Source organism: Miniopterus natalensis, chromosome 19 (assembly GCF_054644295.1).
Source record: "Miniopterus natalensis isolate mMinNat1 chromosome 19, mMinNat1.hap1, whole genome shotgun sequence".
NCBI classification, from domain to species: domain Eukaryota; kingdom Metazoa; phylum Chordata; class Mammalia; order Chiroptera; family Miniopteridae; genus Miniopterus; species Miniopterus natalensis.
Genome location: NC_142099.1, coordinates 15,581,401 through 15,606,811, shown reverse-complemented (window position 1 = coordinate 15,606,811; position 25,411 = coordinate 15,581,401). Strand labels below are relative to the sequence as shown.

Here is a 25,411-nt window from a genome sequence, read left to right as displayed (position 1 = left end):
GGTAGCTTGAAAGCAGCCACAGACAATAAATGAATAGCTGTGGCTGTGCTCCAATAAAACTTTATTTACAGAAATCGTGAGTAGGCTGGATTTACTATTCTTGTTATAAAGGTTTGATAAATTATTATTATTATTAACATAATGGCTTGTAAATAATCTTTAAGAATTAGTACAGTAATCCATTTTTAATCAAGAACTAAGTATATATATATATATACACCCCATCTGCAGTTTTTTTTAAAGGAATTGTTCTAGGCTTGTGAGGGAGAAATGCAGGCAAAATGAAGAGCACTGTCAGCAGAGGCTTTGAGGGAGTCAGGACAGAAGTTATCCAAATCTTTTAACCTCTGACCTTTTTCCTCGTTGAAGCGCTTGGTCTGGGTGTATGGCAGAGTTATCTCCCAAAGCTCAGTGGCTCTGTAGTGTGTGTTTCATAACCAGATGTTTATTATGTTGCTCAACGTCTATTGATGTTGAATTGCTTAGGTCTTTTTTAGGCTTCAATTTCAAGAAAATGTTTGTTCTCCTAACAAACTTGTATGCTTCCTTTGATCAGATGACAAATGTTACATAGGGTTTAGCTTTTTGCCTTGGTTATCTCTAAGGTTAGAACTAAATGCAAGGCTCTGCCTTCATAATGCTTTTCATTTACTTGGGAAATAGCCTTTTCCTCCTTGATGCTTGTTTTTCCAAAATGTCAACGATGATCTTAAATGTTGTCATATAGGTGTCTTTCACTGTAAAATTCCTTCAGATGCATCTTAGCTGAATTGTAAACCAAATATTATAAATACAATTAATCAGATCATATTCGCAAAGAGTGTTGTCCTACAAAAGTAACATATATATGATTGTAAATAAAATAAACTGTTCAGTACTTTATCAATACTAGGAATTTTTGTAATGAAGTATATTATAGGGCAGGGTTATGATCTTTAGTTCTAGAGTCAAGCAAATCTGGGTTCCAGTTTCAGCTCCAACGTAAGACCAGCTGTATGCTCTCGTGCATGTAACTCTATTGCTCTGAGTCTCAGTTTCATTTTTGCTAAATGGGTAAAATAGCTGCACTCATCTCCTGGAATTGTGAGAATTAAATGAAATAATACATATAGTGTGCAGAGGACACAATGTGTGGCCTATGATAAGTACTAAATATATAGTATATAGCTATCATGGAATGTTTATTTTTATAGCAGTGTTTCTGTCAACATATAAGAAAAATATAAGAAATATAAGAAATGCTCGGCTTTCGATATGAGGCCCTAAATGTCTGACTATTGCCATGGTTTTAAATTCTATTTTTTTCTCTCTCCAATATTTTTGAGTGATTAACCACTAAGCAAATGGAGCATGACCTAATATCTAGTCACCAGATAGAATCCAGACAGGAAGACTATCGAGAACATCGAGCAGAAGTTTAAATATTTACCTGGAATTTAAATTTTCCAGTGATTTAAACTGTGGGACCTTCTCTTCCTTCCGTGTAATTCTGTTGTTTTCCACACAGCTTACCTGTATCAGGGCTGGTGGCACTGTTTAGCCCGTGTTTGATAGTCCTTTTTGGAGAGTCTAGTGAACTTGAGGGAAGAGTAAAATGGCAAAGACACTTCATGACACTATTTTGGTTTCATACATAGACCTAATTCTGCTAATTCTCTGCAATTACCTCTCTTACTCTTTCCCTCTCAACTCTAAACATTAGAATATAGATTTGGTATTTTTTTTTCTTTCTGTCTTTCTTTTTTCTTTAAGAGGTACTGACTGATAATAAAGCCAAAAGCTGCTGGATTAGTACCACTGAAGTTGGAAAAAAAAGGCCAAAGCAACAGCAAGAAGCCCCAGGATTTTCAACAGGAGGGAAACTGGGAAGTTGGATACTGGCTGTAGAGCACGTGTCTTTAGAGGCTTCAGCAGCCTCTGTTTCTGGGAGAGGATGGCACTCCTAGCTCCTTCCCATCGCCCAGGCCCCACCAGGCGATACTGATAGGAGTTGCAGGGTCCGAAGTAGAGTTTCACAGCCAGGTTAGGATCTTTAAAGAGGAGGGACAGGAGGTCTGGTTTCGCACCTATCTCCGCAGCAAGCTCGTCCAAGTAGTCTATGTAATTGGTCTGCAAAATCTGGCTCTGGCTCTCTCCAAACCTTAATGAAGAAAGTAAGAAGGACAGATTCACAAGATGTTCTAAGCTATATAAGAACAGTAGGTATTCAACAGCTATTGAAAGAATGAAGGAATGAACGAAGAAACAAGTTTTTAGTGAATCTCCTATGGAAAGTGTTGGCTTATCCCATCAGGAGGCCTGTATTTCAGATGACTGTAAAATAAATAGCCATGAATACATGAGAGTTCAAGGAATGTGACAATATTTATAACCATGACCATTATTTGGTATTTACTAAGCAAAGTACTATCTAGTCAGGATTGCTGCCAAGATTCATGCGGTAACAGATGAAAGCCTAGCCTGTTGTCTTGCACAGAGGAGACATTTAATATTTGCTTGTTAAATTATTAGAGTACCTCTCACTCTGGCTGACATATAGTGCTCAATAAATGCTAGATGGATGAGAATTTGAGCACAAGATAACCCCTTCATGTGTTGTAAGGCTCCAAGTCAACTTTCCAAGGGGACTTGATCACAATTGAACCTAATTCCATTTCAATCACAAAGTAGAAATCCTTGAACCTTCATGTGACACACCCCCCCTTTCTAATTTAGCTGGATAGGAGATCCCCCACCTAACTTTCCAGAGATATTCAGGCTACTGTCCATTTTCCACCATTGCTTCTGTCCCTCTCTGACCACGGAGTGTTGGTGGCCTGAGAAGACATGGAGTTTAACATGGGCATCATACAAAACTGAAATGAAATTCAGTCAAGGGAAAATGTTCTGATTTGGTAAAATTCCTATCTTTAAATAGTTGGTTGTTGAACTACTGTGTTTAAGAATCACCTAGACAATGGTGGGAAGAGGGACTGGGGAGGGGGAAGGGATGGGGTGGAGTGGGTCATTGGGGAGAAAAAGGGACATCTGTAATATTTGAAACAAAAATAAAATTTAAAAAAAAATCACCTAGAAAGAACATAGAAAATACAAATGCTCAGTCTCATACAGAGATTCCGATTCAGTTGGTCTGGGCTGTGGCCTTGGAATTTGCATTTTTAATGAGCAGCTAGGTAGTTCTTAAAGGTTGGTAGAGCACTGTACTTCGAGAAACACTGCTCTAGGTAAAGATTAAAAGCACACACATTCTTACAGTTTAATTCGTTTTTTGTTCCTCGTGATAATGTCTTCCATCATAGTCCTCTCTGAGGACAGGGTACATAAGCCTAGAATATAAAAGGCAGGTGTGAGTCATGGGTTTAATTCAGTATCACCACTTTCTCTAGTGGGTGATTCCTACATTTAAACTCTGGCTGTTCACCTATGTTATACTAGCCAGGGCTGATGCTGTTGAACTCCAGGGTATGCCATACCTGTTGGGTTCTTTGTGGAGCTGCCCTTGGGGCACAAGCTACAGCATGAACTCTGAGCTGGGGAAGGGGCTGGAGAAAGAAGGTGAGCCCCAGGAGTTGGAACTATGCCAGTGGCTTGAGCTCTGTTCTGAAGGTGATGGAAAGCCATGGGGGGTTTTCAGAAGGAAATGACAAGATCAGATTTGCCTTTGAAAAGATCCTTTTTGCTGCTGAATATTGGAAAATGGACTTCAGGAAGATGAGTTTAAAGGCAGCAAGACCAGTTAAGAGGCTGCTGAAGTAAACCTGGTGAGAAATAGAAGGGCGCAAACTAAGGTAGGGCAGTGGGGATGGAGAAAGTAGGTGGACACTAGAGTTATCAGTGTGTGCTATGATTCCATCCCAGCCAAAGTGTCCCCTGAGCTTCAGATGTATTGAAAAATGGTCATTTCCCTTGGATGTGGCTAGTCATCTGACATCTCAGATTCAACGAGTCCAACCCTCACAGAAGCCCTTCTGCTCAGACTTCCATTCTCCTCCCCCACACATACCCTCTCAATTCATGGCACTGCTGTGCACCCAGTTTCTGTTGCCGGAGATCAGCAAGTCGTCATCCTTGATTCCTCTCCAATCTCCCCACACTGAGCCAATCATTATGTCTTGCTGATTTTATCCTTAACTATCTCTCACATTCATATCCTCTTCTCCACTTAGTCTGTCTGCCTCGCTCAGATTGCATCATGTGTATTGCAGTTGCCTTCTCACTGGCCTCTGAGATGCCATTCTTTTCTCTTTTCCCATCTATCTTCCCCATGAACACTGAAATAATGGATCAAATATGTCGATCTGATAATGTCAGTTCCTTATAACCTTTCATTTGGGTCCTCTGGCTGAAGAGCTTTTTTCTTTTTTCTTTTTAAAAAATATATTTTTATTGATTTCAGAGAGAGGAAGAGAGTGGGAGAGAAAGAGAGTTAGAAACATCAATGATGAGAGAGTCATTGATTGGCTGCCTCCTGCACGTCCCCAGCAGAGGATTGAGCCCACAACCCAGGCATGTGCTCTGACTGGGAATTGAACCGGGATCTCTTGGATCCTAGATTGATGCTCAACTGCTCAGCTACACCAACCGGGCTGAAGAGCTTTCTAAAAGGGAGATTCTAGGACCTCAGGCCAGACTTCAGCAGGGTCCCTAAGCATCCACCAGATGATTTTTATGTGTAGCCAGATTGGGGAACAGCCAATCTATGTTTTATAGTCAAGCTCCGTAGTGTGCCTTACATGGTTCCTGTGTCCTGGCCTCTTCTCTAAGATAATCTCTTACCCGTTGCTGCCTCACATGTCGTGTTCTAGTAATGTCAGCTTGTAATTCTCCATATGCAGCATTCCTCTGTGTTCAGGCTCAAGAGACTACCTTTTATGCACTTGAGAGCCTCAGTCCTCTAGGACGTTTTCCTTGACCACATGACCTCCCCTTATCCCATCCTGCTGTTGTTAACCTCCATTTCTCTTCTTTCTACCCAACTCCATGCATCCCTCCATCAAAGCATGTATCTCACTATGTTGAAATGATCTGTTTAAATTTCTCTCTATCCCACCAGGTTCCAGCCCAGGTCTAGGTATTCAGTGTTTTTGTTGAGCTGAATTGACCCTGGAGTCAGGGAGATAATAGCCTTCTGAGGAGTAGAAAGTGCTACACAGATGCTCAGATAGCAACCTTTCGATAATTTTGGAACTTTGTAGGGATCTGTGAGGTTCAACTACTTAGGTATTGAGAGTTAATTTGGAGTGAAGTGTGGTGTAGGCCCTAGGTCTCTTGATTTGCACATATCCTGAGGAATTTATAAACATCACAAAAGTAAAAACAGGTGTCATAGATGTTTGCGTGCTTATTGGTCCTATCATGATTTAAATAAAGGATACCATGCACTTAATGCCAATCAAAATTCACAGAACTTTCTGATATTTTAAAGGAATGATTGCAGATGTTTATTATTATTCTATCTTTGTTTTTGTTATTTTTTTGACTTTTCCACTAACTTTTTAGGATGTAAGTCTTAAGAGAGCAGCCAGAGTTGGCAGCCTTCTTGTCTAAAGTCATTATTGAGCAAACTCCACCAGGTGTTAAGCCCTCCGCCACTCACTTGCCTACTCACTTACCTTTGAAAACTCTCGTCACCCAACGAGCTTGAAGTTCAACAGTTGGGAAGATGGAACCTAGGGGCTGGATGAGACCAATGCAGGCAAGGGTTGACTTCTCCAGGTGAGGAGGGAACACGTATTTGTACAGCAAGAGCATACTATTCTCTACTTTTACAAGTGAGTCTTCAAGGAAGGGAAAAGAGAATGTATATCCTGTTGCAAAGACAATGACATCGATGTCGTCTTCCACCGTCCCATCCTCAAAGATGGCAGAAGTTTCTGTGAGCTCTGTCACTCTTGATTTAATCTTGATGGCTCCATAGAGTATACGACTTGGAAGATCGTCATTCACTATAGGTTCTTTCATAAGGTATCTGAAACACACAGAAGAAAACACTCAGAAGGAGCATTTAATGAGGAGTCTTGAACTGTCTTGATATTTTATGGGTTTGGTTCTGAAAATAAAGAAGTTTCTCAAATATCCATAAAACTTTCTAACTTGATTAGTTGGCTTGCCCTCAATTTACTATCTGACTTTATTTTCACGTCACAAATCTCTACCCTCAACAAAGGGAAAACATATGGGTGATGGGGGTAAAAGATATTTCAAAAAAGGAAGCATCCCCGAGGGCTTAGACAAAATTCGGATGCCTATGGTCAGTCCCTGAGTATTCCAGTGGTTATTAGCCCATAGATGTTTCCCTTTTATGTTACCTACCTTTAATCATCTTGCTGTTTCATTTAATCGCTATCTGATCATAAGTGAGAAAGGGAAAATATATTAAATTCCCATTAGTTTTAAAAACTAGTAAGGAATCTGTGTGAAAATGAAGTACAGAAGTATGTTTGGGGATAGTTGTTAATCCCAAATACCCGCGAAGTCTCTGTATGTGATGGCATGGGCAGTGAAGTAAAGTCTGCTTATATTTTTTAAATTCTTTTTCTTATAGGTTTAAGAACCTTTTTTTTTTTTTTTTTTTTAAATATAAGGCAACACATGCTACATATATCAGATCTTAGCATACAGCAATCACATGACATTTGTTGAAAGATTCTAAAGCTCTTCTTTTTTTTTAAGGGAAGGAGCCTGTTATCAACTAAAGAAAAGTAAACATCTATAATATTTGCTTGAGTTTATAAGGTCGGTGATGTATAACTTTGAGACGAACAAAGATTTTTCTTTTTGGCAAAGAGACAGTGATTATGTTTTCAAAGCTGCCTGTGTGAAGAACCCTCGTGATACACAGAATTAGCAAAGCATGAGTCATCAGGTGGAGAATCTGACACACGTTTCCTACTACAACTCTTTGAAAGGAAGGTCACGATCTTGTTAAGCAACCTTTCTAATGTTGGACAGCTCTGGGTATTAGAAAGTTCTTTCCATGACCTAGTTCTGCTTTTTGGAGCAGCTCATACTATTTCTACTTGATCTTCTTAAGTATTTAGTTTTCTAAAGGCATACAGAACAAACTTGGAATTCAGACTTAAGGACCTATATGATACCTATACTGTTAGGTTGTAGCTTGAGCTACCACGTTTATAATTTGGCCCTTTGTGAAGACAGGCACCTCTGACAACCTTGTTTACCAATGAGTATACCATAAAAAAAGCAAAATAACTGTACTTGTTTTGAGGCTCAAGGCCATAATTTTCATGGTCGAACCACTGATTCATCTGTCGTTCTATCATCCATTTTAGAACTGTTCGTGGCAGGACATTTCTGAGCATGGAGCGAAACCGGGTGTGGAACACAATGTCCCAGGGATAGCCATGTTCAGAGATACGGCTGAGGACCCAGGAACCTTGCCTAGTGCTAATAAACACCTGATAAGCAAAAAGAAAGTTTACATTAGGGCATCATCCCTTTTGAGAGGATCTACTGTGTAGGTGATGTATCACATGTATTCCAGAATTTCTTGTAGTGTTTTGTCTTAAAGGTGATTGACCTTCAAGTGAAGTACCCTCAAGTTCTCAATGCTCTGTGGCAACTTTATCATAAAGGAAGTATCCAGCCCAGCTGGGCATGGCTCAGTGGTTGAGCATCAACCTAGAATCCAGGAAATCACGATTTGATTCCAGGTCAGGGCACATGCCCGGGCTGTGGGCTTGATCCCTGGTTGGGAGCGTGCAGGAGGCAGCCAATCAATGATGACTCTCTTATCATTGATGTTTCTCTCTCTCTCTCTCTCCCTCTCCCTTCTTCTCTCCGAAATCAATAAATATATATATATTAAAAAAAAAAAAGAAGTATCCAGTGGTATTCACACTGATAGAGGAAGACTACAACAGTCTTGGGAACTTTACCCAAAACATTAGAAAATCTTTGGGCTAATACCAATCATAAAATCCACAAGTCTTTACCACGTTTACAGTTGTGGTTTGGTGCTCCTTCCCTCTTCTCACCTTCCCACCTGCCCATGTTTCTTTTATAGTGAAAGTAGATAATTATAATCCTAGAAAAATGTATGATGACAACCCAGTGACCATATAGACTACATCCATGAATCTGTATTTCCCTTAAGAGTGGGAATACCAAGGGGAATCAGCTTCCTCCCACACTTAAAAGAACTTTGTCATGCATTTTAAGTGTTCAAACTCTGAACTTACACTGTGATTCCCATTCTCTTCAAAAGCATATCTTATTCCTTTCTGGTATGGTCTTTGCCTTGCTTACTCAGATTTCTCTCATTTTCAAAATCTATTTTGAAATATATATATGTGTGTATATATATATTTTAGATATGTAGTTTACCTTGCTTACTGTTACTCCTCCATTGCCCAAATGCATATTTGAATTTCTCTCAAATTTTTACCTATCATTCTATGAGTCCTGAGGATTATTTATATTTCAAATATGCACTAAATTTCTAAGTGGAAATCCCCATATATGAACAGGTCAACTTCCCACTAAGGCCCCTGGGTGGAAACAAGGCCTCTTAGTCTGAAAATCATCTGATCCAAGCTTCCCATTTACAAAGTGAAAGAAGCATACCCTGGAGAAGTGAAATGACACAGCTGATAGTGGTAGAGCTGGGAGGTAATCTCTGGCTTCTTGACACCCAGATTTTCTATGATAGCACACAGAGCAACTGAGCAACCACCCACCCTCACACCCACCCACCCACCCAACCAATTAATGAGTAATGGAACCTTGGTTACATGGCTCAGATTTTCCAGTGTGCCCCTCCCCTCCCCTCCCCTCCCCTCCCCTCCCCTCCCCTCCCCTCCCCTCCCCTCCCCTCCCCTCCCCTCCCCTCCCCTCCCCTCCCCTCCCCTCCCCTCCCCTCCCCTCCCCTCCCCTCCCCTCCCCTCCCCTCCCCTCCCCTCCCCTCCCCTCCCCTCCCCTCCCCTCCCCTCCCCTCCCCTCCCCTCCCCTCCATGGTACAGGGTAAGCACATGAACAGCCTTCTTGCTCAGTTCAACGGCAATATCTGATGCTGAATTTCCTGTTCCAATCACCAGGATGCGCTTCCCTTCAAATTCCTCTGGGTTCTTGTATTGGCGGCTATGAAAATACTGGCCCTTGAACCTCTCTATACCTTCAAGAGGAAAAAGAGAGAAGCCTATCAACCATGTCAAATTGATTTCAACAAAACTGCATTGTCAGCTTTTTCTTCCTGGGGTCAATCATTTATTTGCTTCTTTGTTTCTCAGGGGAGTTACAATAGCAAGGCCAATTTATAAACTCAAAGTATAAAGCATATAAGAAATGTTAGGTTAAGCATATGTTCCAGGGCTGAAAGAGTTTCTAGGAACTTTCCTCACTAATTCTGTCCATGGGCATGGGTCTGTGAAAAAGGCTCCAGGGACAGAACAAAGTTACAGGTATTTGGCAGATAGAAAAGGCCAAGGTAGGCACCTCGTTAAACAGGCCTCTCCAATAGAGAAGTGATGTAGGTACGAATTCTCTGAAATCTTGACTTTGGAGAAGGTTAGCTGGACTCCTGTATAACAAAGACCAAAGAGGTCAAGAGAAACAAAGATGGTGTACGGAGTCTTTCTAACTCTTTCCCTGCCTTAACATTGTGCCCAATTGCAGCAGCTAATTCTGCCTGTCAATCCAAACTGTATATAAAGTACCTACACACCTGCTGTGAAAAGCTGGGAATCCCCTAGGCCTCACCTGGAAATGACTCCAGTGGGATGTGAGGAAGGATGTGATGGCCACTGCAGACCATAACTGCATCGAAGACGGCACTTTGCTCTTTGCCTTTGTTTTTGGTGACAACCTCCCATTGGCCAGAGGATGAGAAATCCGGGCGTTTTTTCACACTGAGGACAGTGGTCTTAAATGAACACAGAGAAAGCATCATTGAGAATTAATCTGGAACGACAGAGGCCTTGTCCAGTGCCCTGGGAGTGGGGGTGCATAGAGTGCAATGCATGATTCCATCTAGGTTCCATCTGAATCCATTTCAAGCCAGTTAAGGCAAAGACTGCTAAGCAAAGCCTTCTCATTCTTCTTTGGCAGGGAGCTACCTACTGAGGATATGCCGCTTTGTGCAAGAGGCCTCACTCAGCAGACTGAATGAGAACCGGAGCAAGATGCAGGGGTGGCAGGTGAGCTCTGGGCAAGATGCAAACTCCATGTTTATCATTTAAGTGTTTACACAGTCAGTATTTATCAAGAACCTTTCATGTGTCTACCTCTGTGCAGACACTGTATTAGAGAAGATGTTTCATGGGAAGCAATTTGCATAGTGTCTGCCATATTGTCAGTACTCTGTGAATGGTATTTGTTCATATTTCATATTTGTAAAACAGGGCACATCATGATAGCAGAATTGTTCATGATCTCATTTGGATGAAATAATTTATTGGTTCGTTGATTTATTAAAATGTAGCTCACTCTCTGGAGGTCTCTGAGTTTTAAAAAGTGTACATAAAGATTGTATGTATGTTGTAACTAAAGAACAATGGAAGTAAATCTTTTCTCACTTTTAGAGGAATGGCAAACTTGTCTTGTTTGCAAGTATTTGAGCCTCTTATGCATGCTTTTCATATTTTCAGATATTTTTCAGAATGCAGCAGCGTTGGTAATTTTTGAGGCTGTTCAAATTTAAAAATGTATATGGAACATTTGTATAAAGCTATGAAAGTACTATAAAACATCTGGTATTTTCAGTGAGAGTAAAGATTTCAGATTTGTAGCCCAGGGTAATATTATGGATTCTTGCTATTCAAAGTGTGGTTTGAGAACCAACACCGTCAGGATCACTCGGTGGGTGATTAGAAATGCAACGGAGCCATTTACATATTGAATTGAGCCCTAACATCTTAGGGCTTATACCAACTCAGAGACCAATAAACAGAAATGGGTTTTCCTAACCCCTCTCCAGCCTCCAGAAAACAATTACAGAAGTGACATAGTAAACAAGAAAACTAGTTTCCTTGCAACTCTAACATGATCTTTAAAAGGATAGAGGATAAAATTACATATCATAAGAGGTTATTATATCTGTTAAATAGATTGATAGCTAAGTGGACAAAGACCTATAAAAGCTTCTGGTATAAAGAATCTATTGAATAATCAGCATCTGGGCGCTTTGAGTTTTTGCCTGATTTGCTTCTGGACCCAGGGCTTGGAAAAACAGACATTGGTGCACATCTTGGTCCTGTCCAAACACATCCAGCCCCAGCAGAGGGAACCACAAGCTGTGTAGTGTGGAAAACTTCAAACAGGGTATAACGGCTGGTATCAAACAGTATCTGACATTGGCCTGCACCAAAGACCATCCAAAAGACTGGGAGTCCTAGTAGATCTACATAATATATAGAAACAAATCCAAACAGGCAGTCAAAATGGGTAGACAGAAAAACAAGCCCCAAATGAAAAAAGCAAAGGAATTTTCCAGAAGAAGAGCTAAATGAAATGGAGATAAGCAATCTGTCAGATATAGAGTTCAGAATACTGATCATAAGGATACTCAACAGCACAAGAAAAGAAATGGAAACTATGAATGAAATGAAGAATGACATAGTAGAAGTAAAAAAAACCCATTGGGTCCAGCCAGGCATGGCTCAGCGGTTGAGCATTGACCTAGGATCCAGGAGATTGCGGTTTGATTCCCAGTCAGGGTACATGCCCGGTTGCGGGCTCTATCCCCAGTCATGGGCGTGCAGGAGACAGCTGATTGATGACGATTCTTTCATCATTGATGCTTCTATCTCTCTCTCTCCCCCTGCCTTCCTCTCTCTGAAATCAATAAAGATATATTTTAAAAAAACACACAACAAAAAACATTGGAAGGAATAATCAGCAGATTAGGGGAAGCTGAGATCAGATCAGTGAATTAGAAGACAGGGTAGAAAAAAATCGCTCAATCAGAGAACCAAAAAAAAAAAATTAAAAAACAGGACAGTTTAAAGGAGCTGTGGGACAACGTGAAACATAACAATATTCACATCATAGGAGTGCCAGAATATGTAGGAAGTAAACATGGGTTAGAGTAACTGTTTGAAGAAATAATGGCAGACAACTTCCCTAACTTGGTCAAGGGAAAAGTCACAGAAGTTCAGGAGACATAGAGAGTCCTAAGTAAGAAGAACCCAAAGAGGCCTATGCCCAGACAGACACATCATAATTAAAATGCCAAAAATTCAAGACAAAGTGAGAATTTTAAAGGCAGCAAGAGAAAAGCGATCTGTTACCTACAAAGGAGCTCCCATAAGACTGTCAGCTGATTTCTCATCAGAAACTCTACAGGCCAGAAGGGAATGGCATGAAGTATTCATATCATTGAAACAAGAATCTGAAATCAAAAATATTCTACCTAGCAAGGCTGTCATTCAAAAGAGATTTCCAGACAAAAAATGTCTAAAGGAGTTTATCACCACCAAAACAGCATTGCAAGAAATGTTAAAGGGACTGTTATAATAAGAAATGGAAATAGAACGAGAAATATAGGCATAAAGAAAGAAAATGGCAATAGATAAGTATCTATCAATAATAACCTTAAATATAAATGGGTTAAATGTTCCAATCAAAAGCCATAGGGTAGCTGAATGGATAAGAAAGCAAGACCCAAATATATGCTGTCTACAAGAGACTCACCTCAGAACAAAAGACTCACACAGGCTGCAAAAACAAAACAAAGCTTCTGGAGGACTTAAAAGGAGAGATCAACAGCAATACAGTCATGGTAGGGGACTTTAACACCCCACTGACTTTACTGGATAGATCTTCCAAACAAAAAATCAACAAGGAAACAGTGACTCTAAATGACACCAGATCAGATGGATGTAATTGACATTTACAGAACATTTCACCTCAGAGCTGCAGAATATACATTCTCCTGAAGGGCACATGGGACATTCTCAAAGATAGACCACGTTAGGATACAAAACAAGTTTCTACAAGTTCGAGAAGATTGAAATCATGTCAAGCATCTTCTCAGACATTTACGCCTTTGAATACTATGCAGCTATAAAAAAGAAGGATCCCTTACCCTATGAGACAGCATGGTGGGACCTGGAGACCATTAGGCTAAGCGAAATAAACCAGTCAGAGAAGGACACATGTCACATGATCTTACTCATATGTGGAATCTAATGAACAAAATAAACCAATGAACAAAATAGATCCAATACAGAGAAGCATGGAACAGAGTAATGAATCTCAGAGGGAAGGTGGAGGTGGGTGGATGGGGGAGAGATTAACCTAAGAATTTATATGCATATATGCATAACCCATGGACACAGACTATGGTGTGGTGAAGGCCTGGGGGAGGGATACAAGGTGAAGGGCATCAGTGGGGGAAAAAAGGGGACATTTGTAATACTGTCAACAATAAAGATAAATTAAAAAAAAAGAATCTGTTATTTATAGGATGGATCTACCAGGAATTGGGGAAAAACTACATTAGGTGGAACTGGACATTTCAGTGGTACTTACAAATACAGATTTTCACCAAAATCAACTATTATAAATTAATCTAATACAAACCTGGGACAAAACTAAAATTACTGAGAAACTGAGATATGTTAACAAAGAAAACTAAGCTCCATTAAGAGTTATTTATTCAGAGATGGAATTTAAATTTTATTTCCTAAGCACAGTTACTAGTTCTTGGAGTGTAGGTTATTGATAAAAATTCAGCATGTTAAGTGAGATATTGTTTTTTTGTTGTTGATTATTTGTTTTTGAAGAAACACAGGAAAGATAGTTCTAATTATATTTCAAAATGATCTGGCCATCCCTATCTTGCAAGAGATTGCATCCAGAAAAAATAATTAGCAAAAATAATTTCTTTAGGCTTCTCAGACGAATGGAAACTGTGAGTTTATTTAGCACATTTTTCTAAGAAGTTCTGTTTCTGTAGAGAAGGTGAGAAACTGGTCCTTCGTTAATAATGAGTTAAATAAAATTGTTGACACATCTTTATTTTAAAAAAATGAAATAGAAGTTTGATATTTTTCATATATGTATATTTTAAGTGAAATGAGTATAGAATTCCTCAGTGGTTATAAATATTAGTTTAAATGCAGTTTCACCATCATCATAATCATCATTCAAACCTTTACTTTTAACAGATGATTTCTCTCTTCTGTTAATGTGTACAATTTATAATACCAGGGTAATGACATTCTTTTTGGGTTTTTTATCATGCTCTTGTCTTTCAGCAAAGAATTGGATTGCAATACTTTGTTTTATCCACAATTTCCTTCATTATCAAAGTAACATCTCTATTTAAATGTGATCTGAATTAATGTAGAGAAAACAGGTCCCCCTAAAATACAATACCTGGAACTGAATATATTTTAGAAGATCAAACTTCTTGGCAAAGATCCTGAAGTATTCCAGGAGCTTAGAATTGTGCAGAAAGTTTGGGAAATCATTAGGCATTGGGAAGTCACTGAAACAGGACATTTCTTTGCTGGTGTTGGTGATGACAGATTGATAGATACTCGCTTGGCCATCTTCAACATTTTCCTAAAGGACCAAACAAAAGTGATAATCATGCATTAAAAAACAAATCCGTTGGTTTCCTACTCTTCTTTTAAATCTATCCCCTGGGTGATGTGATCCTCTTGGGTGTAACATACATGTTCCGTCATCCTGTGCAGTAGGGTCTAGGTGGGGCCTTTCAGTGTGGCTCACTAGAGGGGCTATTGCCTTTGGTGGGTTTGGGAGTAGCAACTATTCTACTTTGTCCATATTTAGCACCCGATGTCTCTACCTTTTTAATGTCAGTCATTGTGACAACCAGCCCCTTCTGAAATTCCCCCTCGGGAAGCTATACCCACCTCTTTAAGAACCAACAAACTCTGGGACATTGGCCAGAGAACATAATAGAGAATTCCAATTAAAATGACTACTTTGGGGAGCCAGGGAGTTTTCACAACTTGAATTCAATGCCTTCACTTTTTGGTTTATGCAAATCAACCTTTCTTAAGCCATAAAGGCGAACAACATTGATACCAACTGAACCTTAAACGTGATTTTAGATGGTAGTGAGTATGCTTTAGTAAAACCAGAGGCTGCACATGCTATGGCTGAATTTATTTCCTCTACAAGAACTGCTCTGCTTAATGATAATGTCTTTTACATCAAATCATGACAAGAGCCAAGGATGAGTGATTCAATGTCCCTGAAATCAGCATGTTATTAAAGAGGCTTTTATAAGAAAATTTAAATTATGCCTCCTAAGAACTCCTTAATAGATGCTTCTGCCTATGTAGAAAGTAAGGCATAATCCAGGCAAATAGTTGCTATTATGGCTCAGCTTTAGGGTGGGGTATAAAGAAATGTAAACTTATTAGTTCATTTAAATAAATTATCTAATCTTAGTAAAGAAAAGGAAATAACTGTAATCTCATGATTACTATAAACCAATTGTGCACATTCCTTTCTCATCCTTATTCATAGGAAGTCATTACTTTCCTGCCAATCTTTAGATCAGGCAGCACTGAAAGAAGCAGCCTGGACTAGCAGAAGGAGCCTGGTCTTCGGAGTTAGACACAGGTTTAAATCCACTTCTTTCAGACTGTGTGAGCCTGGACCAGATCAGCTCCCTCAGCTGCAGAAAAGAGGGTACTAGCTGCTCAGTGACTGTGTCTGTTGTTATTGAGGAAGCTGTAACTCAGCAAAGCTATTGGTTACAGCTCAGTGCTCACTGCAGAATATGAAAGACACCTAGGGTAGCTGTTTTGACACCTAAGTTCTGACATAGGCACACTCACTATCATACCTGAATTTTCTGCTTCAGCCTGCATCTAGTCAAAGGAAACCAAGATGACAAGATAAAGACTATCTTATGAAGATTAATTAAAATAACTGAATACATGGGTTTGAACTGTGTGGGTCCATTTACAAGCCGATGTTTTCCAATAAAGACATACAGGACTGTAAATGTATTTTCTCTTCGTTATGATTTTCTCAATATTTTCTTTTCTCTAGCTTACTTTATTGTATTATTATTGTAAGAATACAGTATGTAATGTATAAAACATAGAAAATATGTGGTAATCGATTGTGTTATTGGTAAGGCTTCTGGTCAACAGTAGGCTATTAGTAGTAAGTTTTGGGGGAGTAAAAAGTTATATATAGATATTTGACTACATGGGGATGGGCACCTCTAATCTTCATGCTGTATATGTAGCTGGGAATAGATATATTTGTATCCAAATGTTTAAAAACACAAAAGCAATGTATATTGCTAACTTCCCTGTGAGCACAGGTATCAGGAACAATAAAGGAGGCAGAGCAGGTTAGTGGCTGACGGAAGATTATGCTTTCATCTTTCAATACCTCAGTAAGGTTACTAAGTGTAAGGGCTCGGGAATCTTACAGACTTTCATTTTTGTTGTTTTCCAACCACCAATGTTCCACCGGGCAAGTTGTTTATCCTAAACCTCAGTTTCCTCTTCATATGTAAGTGAGATTAATCATAATACCTACTTCCTACAAGTACTGTGAAGATAAATGAGATGATTCATGCATGGGATGAGTGCTTCCCATGGCTGGAAAATGTGCCAGAAATATGTTAATTACCCACCCTCCCATGTTCCAAAGCTGCCACTAGGGGTGCTGGAGAACCTTTGGGGAGAATTAGTACCCTCTGAGCAGGGAGTGGGACAAGGATTCTTAAATTTTGTTTTAACTTGTCACCACTAAATGTGTTATATAGTCGTAGAAGGATTGTGTGTAAAAATGGAAAGAAAGAATAACCTAGTTTCCAAATTGATTCTGAATAGAGGAGTGGTGAAAAGGCAAAGATGCCCTGGGGAGTGGGTGTGAAGGATCCAGCCTCCTTTTCAGCACCTCCTCCCTTTGGCAGTCCAGTCTCCTGGTAATCAAGACCCACACTGGTCTCACTGGCCTCTGAAATTTTGAGGATTGTATGTTTCACTCTGCAGGGAGATTCATTGTCTTCTTTGGGTAGAAAAAATAGTTTGCATTTCTGTATTTTATATAGCTGTAAGTCAGGTTAGAAATGTGATATTGTTACAGCTTCCATGGATTTATATACTTAAATATATTATACCTAATAAGGCTTATTAGTTTAAATTTTAATCTAACTTTTTTAGTCAATAGGAAGCTATCTTTAATTTAAAAATTTTAGATATCAGAATAGGATAGCAGGAGAAATATTTTGTGGCAGCAAGTATCTTCCTGGAATTCACCAAGAAATATTTTTGACAGATCACTAAAAAAACCCCCCAAAACTCTCATTCTTCTGCTTCCAAATTAATGATAATTAAGTAAGGGACATTGGCTCTTTGATATTAAATCCCAAATAAGGTAATAAAACAAAACAATGACAAATTTATTATTTAATAGAAATTTGTTATAATTTCACATTATTTCTTAGGGTAAAACATCCACCTGGGAGATAGAGTCTCCAGTGGAATCTCTATGTGAACTGAGAGTGGACAAAAATAGCACATCTTTGGTTAATACCGGAATGACTACTTGCTCAAGGAAAGCTACAGTGGTTTTAATGAGCAGTCGAGTTGTTCATAAGAAATGAATGCAATTCAGCAGTTTTTCCAGTTTCATCTCTCTGCAAAGTTACCTGTTCCGTAATAAGCATCAAGCTCTCCATTGTTAGCTCTGACTGTGCTTGGATCACTGAATTGAATAGATTTTTAAAATTTAGTATTTGTGCAATTTTTGCTAAACTTGTCTCATCATGGGATTCATTGGGGACTCTTGTTAAGAATAGATTCCCCTTTTCAGAAGGTTTTGATTCAGGAAGTCTGGGCTGGTGTTCAAAATCCAGTATTTTAAGAAACCACCAGGTGTGTCTTATAGTCAGATAAATTTGAGAAACACAATGTGAAAAAAATCCCCTTTGGCATGAAATGGAGTTTGAGCTGGCAGAGTAGATGTGCTGGATGTCCTTGTCATCCCTCTAATCGGTCCGCTTGTAGGAAGAGCACTTTGGACGGTCTCTGCTGATGTGAGAGTCTGCTTTTCACGCTCTCAACCCTTTTGCTCCTGCCTGGGGGTGTTCTAACCTGTTGAATCCCTCACTTTGATGTACCTGATAGATAATTCTGAACTTGTCACTCCAGTTCTGAGCTGAGGTTTTATTTAATCTTATTAAACAAGAATGCAAATTAGGACATGTTTATGAATAGGGATTTAGTTGCTTAGGACTCATAAAGACCCAGGTTTGAATGCCAGTTCTCCCAGCTATGTGACTGTGACTTAACCTCTTGTTTCTGTTTGCTAGTCTATAAAATATAAATATAGTTATGGTAGCTAACATTTATTGTACTCTATTATAAGTTTTTGATATGAATTATCTCCCTTAATCTTCAAAATAGCACTGAGATTATTACTTTTTTTTTTTCCTGTTAATATCTTCATTACACAGCTAAGAAAACTAAGACACAGGGATATAAATAACTTGCCCAAGATCTCACACCTAGAAGGTGATAAGCCAGTACTCACTCAAAAGATTATGGGAGGAATCGTTATAAATCCTTACAGTTCTCTATCTATGTATCTTTTTAATTTTTATACAAATTCTGAAGGACAGCTAACATTACCAGTATTTGTGTTTGGCTCATAGCATGAATTTAGTGAACAGAATATTTTCAATAATATAGTTAAAGAGTTTCCCAGTGGTTACACTAGAGTGTCATCAGTAAAGCTAAGTAAACAAAATTTGTCAGAGAAAAGTGAAAGTCAGTAGTAATAAGAGCACACTCTCTAAAAAAGCATTCACTCAGTGATTGGAATAGAAAGTGGTGTCTTGAAAAGAATCCCTGTCACTTCTATTTTGTAAAATGTTCTCTAATATTAGCATATTGCTTTGGGCTGCAAGACAGAAGCATAAGAAGAGATCCTTCACATGTCTGCCTTTGCCACCTGAGTTAGAATAGTAATCACCTGGGAGAGGTTCCAGCCTAGTTCTTCAGCCTCCTATATATCTGTATGAAGTATATCTGATCAAAATTGCTTAGGGAATTCCTCAGTAAGGCTCATCAGTAGCTGTGATTCACCCTGCAATAGCAGTACAGCCTGTGCAAGAAACAAGAAAACCTCACGTACTTTGAACCTCCACAGTCCTCCGATATCTTCGGTCCTCTCAAAGCAGGTCGGTGTGAGTCCCTCATCCACACAGCACTTCAGAGAGATCAGTCCACTGACGCCAGCTCCAATCACTGCCACCTTCTTTGCCATGGTCTCCTGTCGCGGAGTTGATCTGCCAGTGGTTGCTTCAGTGGGGCAAAAGATGAGAGAGTCCTTACGGTATGGTCGGACAATGGGCTTTAAACGCTAGAGTGGTTGTAATTTAATAATCAGCTGGAATGGAATAAAGGGCTTCAGTAGTCAAATTCCAAAGCCTCATGGACTTTACTCCAAGCCTTGATCACAAGGTCTTGGTTCAACATTTACAGGCAACCCATTTAACAAAGCCAAGGTTTCAGTGACTAAGTACTGGGGAGATGAGCCAGATCCCCAGTTAAGTTCAGTACAATTAAGAGCGTCAGGGTTGAGAGCTGAGCTTTTCCTTGCCATAGTCTTCCCCCAGCTGTTATCCTTACCTTTGTTGTTGCCTTTTGGCATTGTTGGCTGCGGGCTGGGAGGCAGGCAGAAGGGTTTTAAGGGTTGGAGGAGGTGATAAGAAATGGGAGGAGCTTCTTATGCCAGCATTCTGCCAAGTGAAACTTAAGGACTTGGTTAGTTATGAAATCAAGCAAGGAGGCCATATTCTGAGGTCCAGGGTAGTGGTAAAATATCTTTACAGTAACAACATTATATATATCCTTAAATATCATACAGATAGTTTAAAAACCATTTTTGTAGTGGATGTAGCCAGTGTTCATTTGCAAATTAGCAAATATGGATAAATGAAAAGAAGTTGAAATTGCCCTTAACACCATCATACAGAGATAAATAGAACCACTGCTGACAATTTGGTATATCTTTCCAGATATTTATATACATAAATGTATGTACACACAAGCAAACATGAAATCACACACTAAGTGTAATTTCCAACTTGACTTTTCACTTTCCAGTGTCTCAGTACCTTTATATCCATAGGGGCATTTTTAATGGCTGCATGAATTCCATTTAGTTGATGGATTAGTTATCCATCTAACAAATATTCATTTCTCTGTGTTAGGCACTCTTTCTGCATATCACTGTGCCTGAGTGAATAAAACAGATTGTGTCCCTGGATCTCATGGAAGTGACATACTTTTTCTGGCCTGGCTTTCTGATACGTGACAACTTCTGGATCTTAGCATAATGTGCTTAATCTCTTCCTAGATTGCTTACCCTGACCAGACCCATATCTCATCTTGATCTGCTTGCTTGTAGGTACACTGGTTTAGATGAACCTAGTGGTCCTTCTGAGATCTTCCTGTCCATTGCCCTCCTTTTGGATTTATATAGAACTGGATAATTTACCTTTGTTTACAATCTGTTATTAGCATTATCATTAATTAAGAAGACAATCAACTAATCCACAACAAATGATGCAAGAATATAAGATGGGGAAAAGACAGTCTTTCAATACATGGTGTTGGAAAACTACATAGCTACATGCAAAAAAGTGAAACTGGACTACTTTCTTAGACCATATTAAAAAAAGTCCACCTCAAAAAGGATTAAAGACTTAAAAGTAAAATCAGAAACCCTAAAATTCCTAGAAGAAAGCATAGGCAGTAAACTTTTAAAAATTTTTAAAAATTTTTTATTTTTATTTTTTAATTTTATTATTGTTTAAAATATTACAGATGTCCCTTTTTCTCCCCAATGACCCGTTCCACCCCGTTCCTCCCCCCTCCCCAGTCCCTCTCCCCACCATTGTCCATGTCCTTGGGTTGTGTATATATGCACATAAATTCTTTGGTTGCTCTCTCTCCCTCCACCCACCCACCCTCCTCCATCCCTCTGACATTCATCAGTCTCATCTATGCTTCCATGTCATTGAATGTATTCTGTTCATCAGTTTATTACGTTCTTTAGATTCCACGTATAAGCGAGATCATGTGGTATATGTCTTTCGCTGCCTGGCTTATTTCACTTAGCATAATATTCTCCAGGTCCATCCATCCATACTATCCCAAAGGGTACGAGATCCTTCTTCTTTACAGCTTCGTAGTATTCCATGGTGTAAATGTCCCACAGCTTTTTTATCCACTCATCTACTGATGGGCACTTGGGCTGTTTCCAGATCTTAGCTATTGTAAACTGTGCTGCTATGAACATTGGGGTACATATATCCTTTCCGATGAATGTTTCAGGATTCTTAGGATACATTCCAAGAAGTGGAATCACTGGGTCAAAAGGCAGCTCCACTTTTAATTTTTTGAGGAACCTCCATACTGTTTTCCATATTGGCTGCACCAGTCTGCATTCCCACCAGCAGTGTACTTCCACACCCTTGCCAGCACATGTTGTTTGTTGATTTGTTGATGGCAGCCATTCTGACAGGTGTGAAGTGATACCCCATTGTGGTTTTAATTTGCATCTCTCTGATGCTTAGCAATGTCGAGCATTTCCTCATGTGTCTCTTGGCCATCCGTATGTCCTCTTTGGAGAAGTGTCTATTTAAGTCCTTTGCCCATTTCTTAATTGGGTTGTTTGTCTTCCTCTTGCTGAGTGCTATGAGTTCTTTGTACACTTTGGAAATTAACCCCTTATCAGATTCATCCTTGGCAAATATGTTTTCCCAGACTGTGGGGTTCCTTTGTATTTTGAGGCTGTTTTCTTTTGCTGTGCAGAAGCTTTTTAGTTTGATGTTCTGAAAAAACTGTAAAAAGGAACTACCATATGAACAATTTCTATCTGAAGAAAATGAAAACACTAATTCCCTGTTGCAAGGACAGGACAAAGTTCACACAATGTGCTGCCTTAGAAGTACCTTTAAAAGCTGGCAGCCTCTGCTTCCCCACGGAATGGTGGAAAAGGAGGGAATGTCATGTTGCTGTTGGACTCAAGATGTCTGTTTCCTGCCAGCCCCATCTGACCTCTGGAAGATTGAGACAAAAACTACTGAAAAGAATTGGGAGGATTGTGTCTCTTGGGCCTGCCTAAGGCCTCAGTGTTTTGCTTGACGTTGGAAATAATACTTCCTTATGGTTGCTGTATTTCTCAGAATAGCTCAGCTCAACTTTTAACTTTTTAAACCTCGGCTGGAAGTTTCTGCTAAGGTCAGAAAGAAGGTGAAGGCTCATGCCTGGGAGATTCTCAGGTCTGTCTTCCCTGTTCTTGGCAGATGGTGCCTTTCATTGACGATTGAGAGAAGAAAGGGTGAAGGACATTTCTCAGCTGCCCATTGAAGGCAGGGAGGGCTGGGCTGCAGACTGGGGCTGGTTAAAAAAATGTAAGATTCTGCCCAGCTGGCATGGCTCACTGGTTGAGTATAACCTGTGAAGGTCACAGTTCAATTCCCGGTCAGGACACATGCCCGGGGTTTTGGGCTTGTCCCCAGTAGGGGGTGTGCAGGAGGCAACCAGTCAATGACTCTCTCTCATCATTGATGTTTTTATCTCTCTTTCTCCCTCTCCTGTCCTCTCTCTGAAATAAATAAAAACATATTTAAAAAAACACGTAAGATCCTGCTCTTGAATTATTTCCATGTTAATGAATCTCTGCCTGTTGGTCCCTGGACCCCAGCCAATCAGAACATGTGGAGAGAAGAGTATGTGTCCCACAGCTCCTTGTATTTTTTCCCCTAAGAGGCTGTTCTCCAAACAAAAGAAAATAGATGCATTGTATAACAACAGACAGTTGCTCCTGAGAGCTCTCAAATTATTGTTATTTCAACATGTCAGGTGGTTTGAGCCAGTAAGGAGGAAACTGAGCTCAAATTCTGCCTCTGGCTGAGAGAGCTTGCCCTGGACCCAGAGATCCAAGCAGCTGCAGGCAATTTCTCATAGTCTGTCTAGGGTTATCATTGCATCCATGTCTCATCTTTGTGGCTAGAACATAAGCAACTTGAGGGCAAGGTCAGAGGCAAACTCAAGAATGCTGTGCATCCATTTTAGTAGTCTGCCTTCATCTCCTTTCATTTCCCATCTCTCTGCTTATCAGTCTCATATACCCTCGAGGTCCAACTCAGAAGTTGCCTCCTTCCTTGTGCCTTTCCTTGCCTTCTCCCTCACCAACTGGAAATCATCTCCCTCTGCCACACTCTGTTGGCCCTCATCACATGTTCACCTGTATTATAGCTATCCTAATGCTCGTTTTCTCTCTGCTTTTAAATTACTGGCTGCCTGCTGTACCTCTTATGTGCAGCTATGCTTAACTCAGTGCCCTATACATAATGTATACAAATATGTATTTGTTGAATGAATAAATGAATGAATAAGTAGAACAAAAGCCCAGATAGATCTGTTTTCCCCCTTTGCAGCCAAAATATCCTGACCTATTGTTCACAGGTTGTTGAGGAAGCTCTTATTACAGCAGGTTAAAATTGTTTGAGGCCAGGAGGCCCTGTTAGAGTATATGAAACTTAAAACATGCCCATACTCAACCTGCTAGTGTGTAAACCCGATTTGGTTTTCATTTTACAGGAAAACTACACAGTGAAAAGCTCAGAATGATCAGGTTTCTCTCTTCCAGAACACCTCTGCCTAACAGGTTTTGCAAGATGAAAACTTATGTAATACATTTTCCAAAAATCCCTCTCTGATCATACATACATTGTACCAAGCCACTTTTCTTCAAAAAAAGGGAAGGATTGCAGTGTGCTGAAGGGGCTAAAGTTTACAATATTTGTATGTGTTTACAGCCCCACAGGGCTGTTAGAATTGGAAGACACACTGGAGGTAATTTAATTTCCAACCTCTGCATTTGACAAATGAATATTTGAGGTCCAGAAAGAAAAGTGACTTGCTTCCCTCCCTTCCACTTCCCTAAGAGCCTACCATGCACTGTAGTAGTATCTTAGAGATTCAGTGATGAACAGACAGTGTTTTTCATCTAGAAACATATAGCCTAATGGAGGGAGAGATGCTTCGTGTCACAGTGGAAGTATGAATCAGTGCAGGACCGGCAGTCAGGAAGAAATATCTGGGAATAAAAGAGGCTTCCAGAAAAAGTGATAAAAGAGCTGAGTCTTGAAGGAAGAATAGACACTTGCCAGGTAGACAATGGGCAAGGAAAGCAGAACAGCCAAAAAGAAAAATATGTGCCAGTGTACAGAGAAGTAAGAACATGATAGAGCGAGCTGCAATTAGTTCAGTGTTGCTGAACCATAAGGTGTTTGTGCACTTAGACCCAGGGAAAAGCCCCGAGACTGAGAATCTACCTCTGTGAGCAGTGGGCAGAAAAAGACCGAAGATGGTAGCAGTCCACCCCACCCTGGCAATGAATAGAGCTTATTAAGGGACATTTCCATAGGAGGCACATCCTGAGCAGCTGCCATATGAGGTGTATATCCTCCATGCTGTTGGGTAGGGACCAAGGAATTATGTAGAACAGAGCAGGTGGGTAGGGAGGACATGACCAGTCCCAGGTATGGGAAATGCCTACATGCTTGTCCTGGTCATGACAATGACCATTCTAGGAACCAGCACACCATGAGATACAGGGGAGAGGACATAGTGCATGTCAGAAGGAAAGTATTGACTATGATCAGATAGTCTCGGAGGGGGTTTATGGGAAGCAACCTCTGTTCTGGTCTAGGTCTAGTTCAAGGGTCCAGCAATGGAGATGTCATGGGGCAGTCTCTCTTCCACAGATGGGAGCAGCAGAATTAAACATGCAAAACCCAGATGACAAAGGATACTGAAGTGCCACCCTCAAGGGCACGGACACTGTCCTCTAGGTTGTGGTGATCCCGTCAAGAATTTTGAACAAGAAAGTGACAAGTTCAGAAAAGATCAGATTCAGATGAAAGCTAGAGTGAACAGTTACCAGAATCGGGGATCCCCAAACCCAGGAGCTTATCTCAATAGCTTAGGCCAGAGATACCAAGGATTTAAGATGAGTAGTCCAGGGGACAGAGGATGGAGACTGGACATAAGAAATATTTAAGAGGTAGATGTTTGGGGACTTGCTGACTGATTATGGACTTGATGCCTCAAAGAAGATCCTTCTATCTTTAAGAGTCTCTGTTGTTATTGATATGCATACCACTCATGATTTAGTGTAGGAGGCAGAAACTATCCTATTTCACAAAGAAAGTGATATGGTACAGGGAATTAGTTGCCTACATAATAGACAGAAGGGCTGGAGAGCAGAAACCAGGGCACTGCCACCGGCCTTGTAGGGTCACATTACCAGAGACACTTCCAAAGGATGGGGCCATGGAGTTTGGCTGATGTCAACATATCTGTTCAAATGTGTTTGCCAATCAATAGCCACAGAAATCTGGCATCTGCTTTCCTTTGCTTTCCAAGAC

General features: G+C 40.0%; 1 protein-coding gene across 1 annotated transcript; it reads right to left on the bottom strand.

The window, feature by feature from the left end:
• Positions 1–1,788: 1,788 nt before the first annotated feature.
• On the bottom strand, positions 1,789–19,233 carry LOC107543768 (dimethylaniline monooxygenase [N-oxide-forming] 2). The gene is made up of 8 exons (XM_016221364.2): positions 19,099–19,233; positions 14,338–14,526; positions 9,718–9,880; positions 8,991–9,133; positions 7,219–7,418; positions 5,613–5,968; positions 3,254–3,326; positions 1,789–2,140 (listed from the first exon to the last, which is right to left on the bottom strand). Exons 1-8 carry the CDS (start codon positions 19,228–19,230, stop codon positions 1,789–1,791), a joined length of 1,608 nt encoding a protein of 535 aa, XP_016076850.2. The 5' UTR covers positions 19,231–19,233.
• Positions 19,234–25,411: the final 6,178 nt, after the last annotated feature.

Excerpts from the sequence above, each read along its gene's own strand:
- LOC107543768 (XM_016221364.2), bottom strand. The coding sequence starts at position 19,230 with ATGGCAAAGAAGGTGGCAGTGATTGGAGCTGGCGTCAGTGGACTGATC. Across the intron at positions 7,419-8,990 it reads TGAGCAAGAAGGCTGTTCAT|GTGTTTATTAGCACTAGGCA; the intron begins GTGCTTACCCTG and ends TTTGCTTATCAG. Across the intron at positions 5,969-7,218 it reads GGCCTTGAGCCTCAAAACAA|ATACCTTATGAAAGAACCTA; the intron begins GTACAGTTATTT and ends TGTGTGTTTCAG.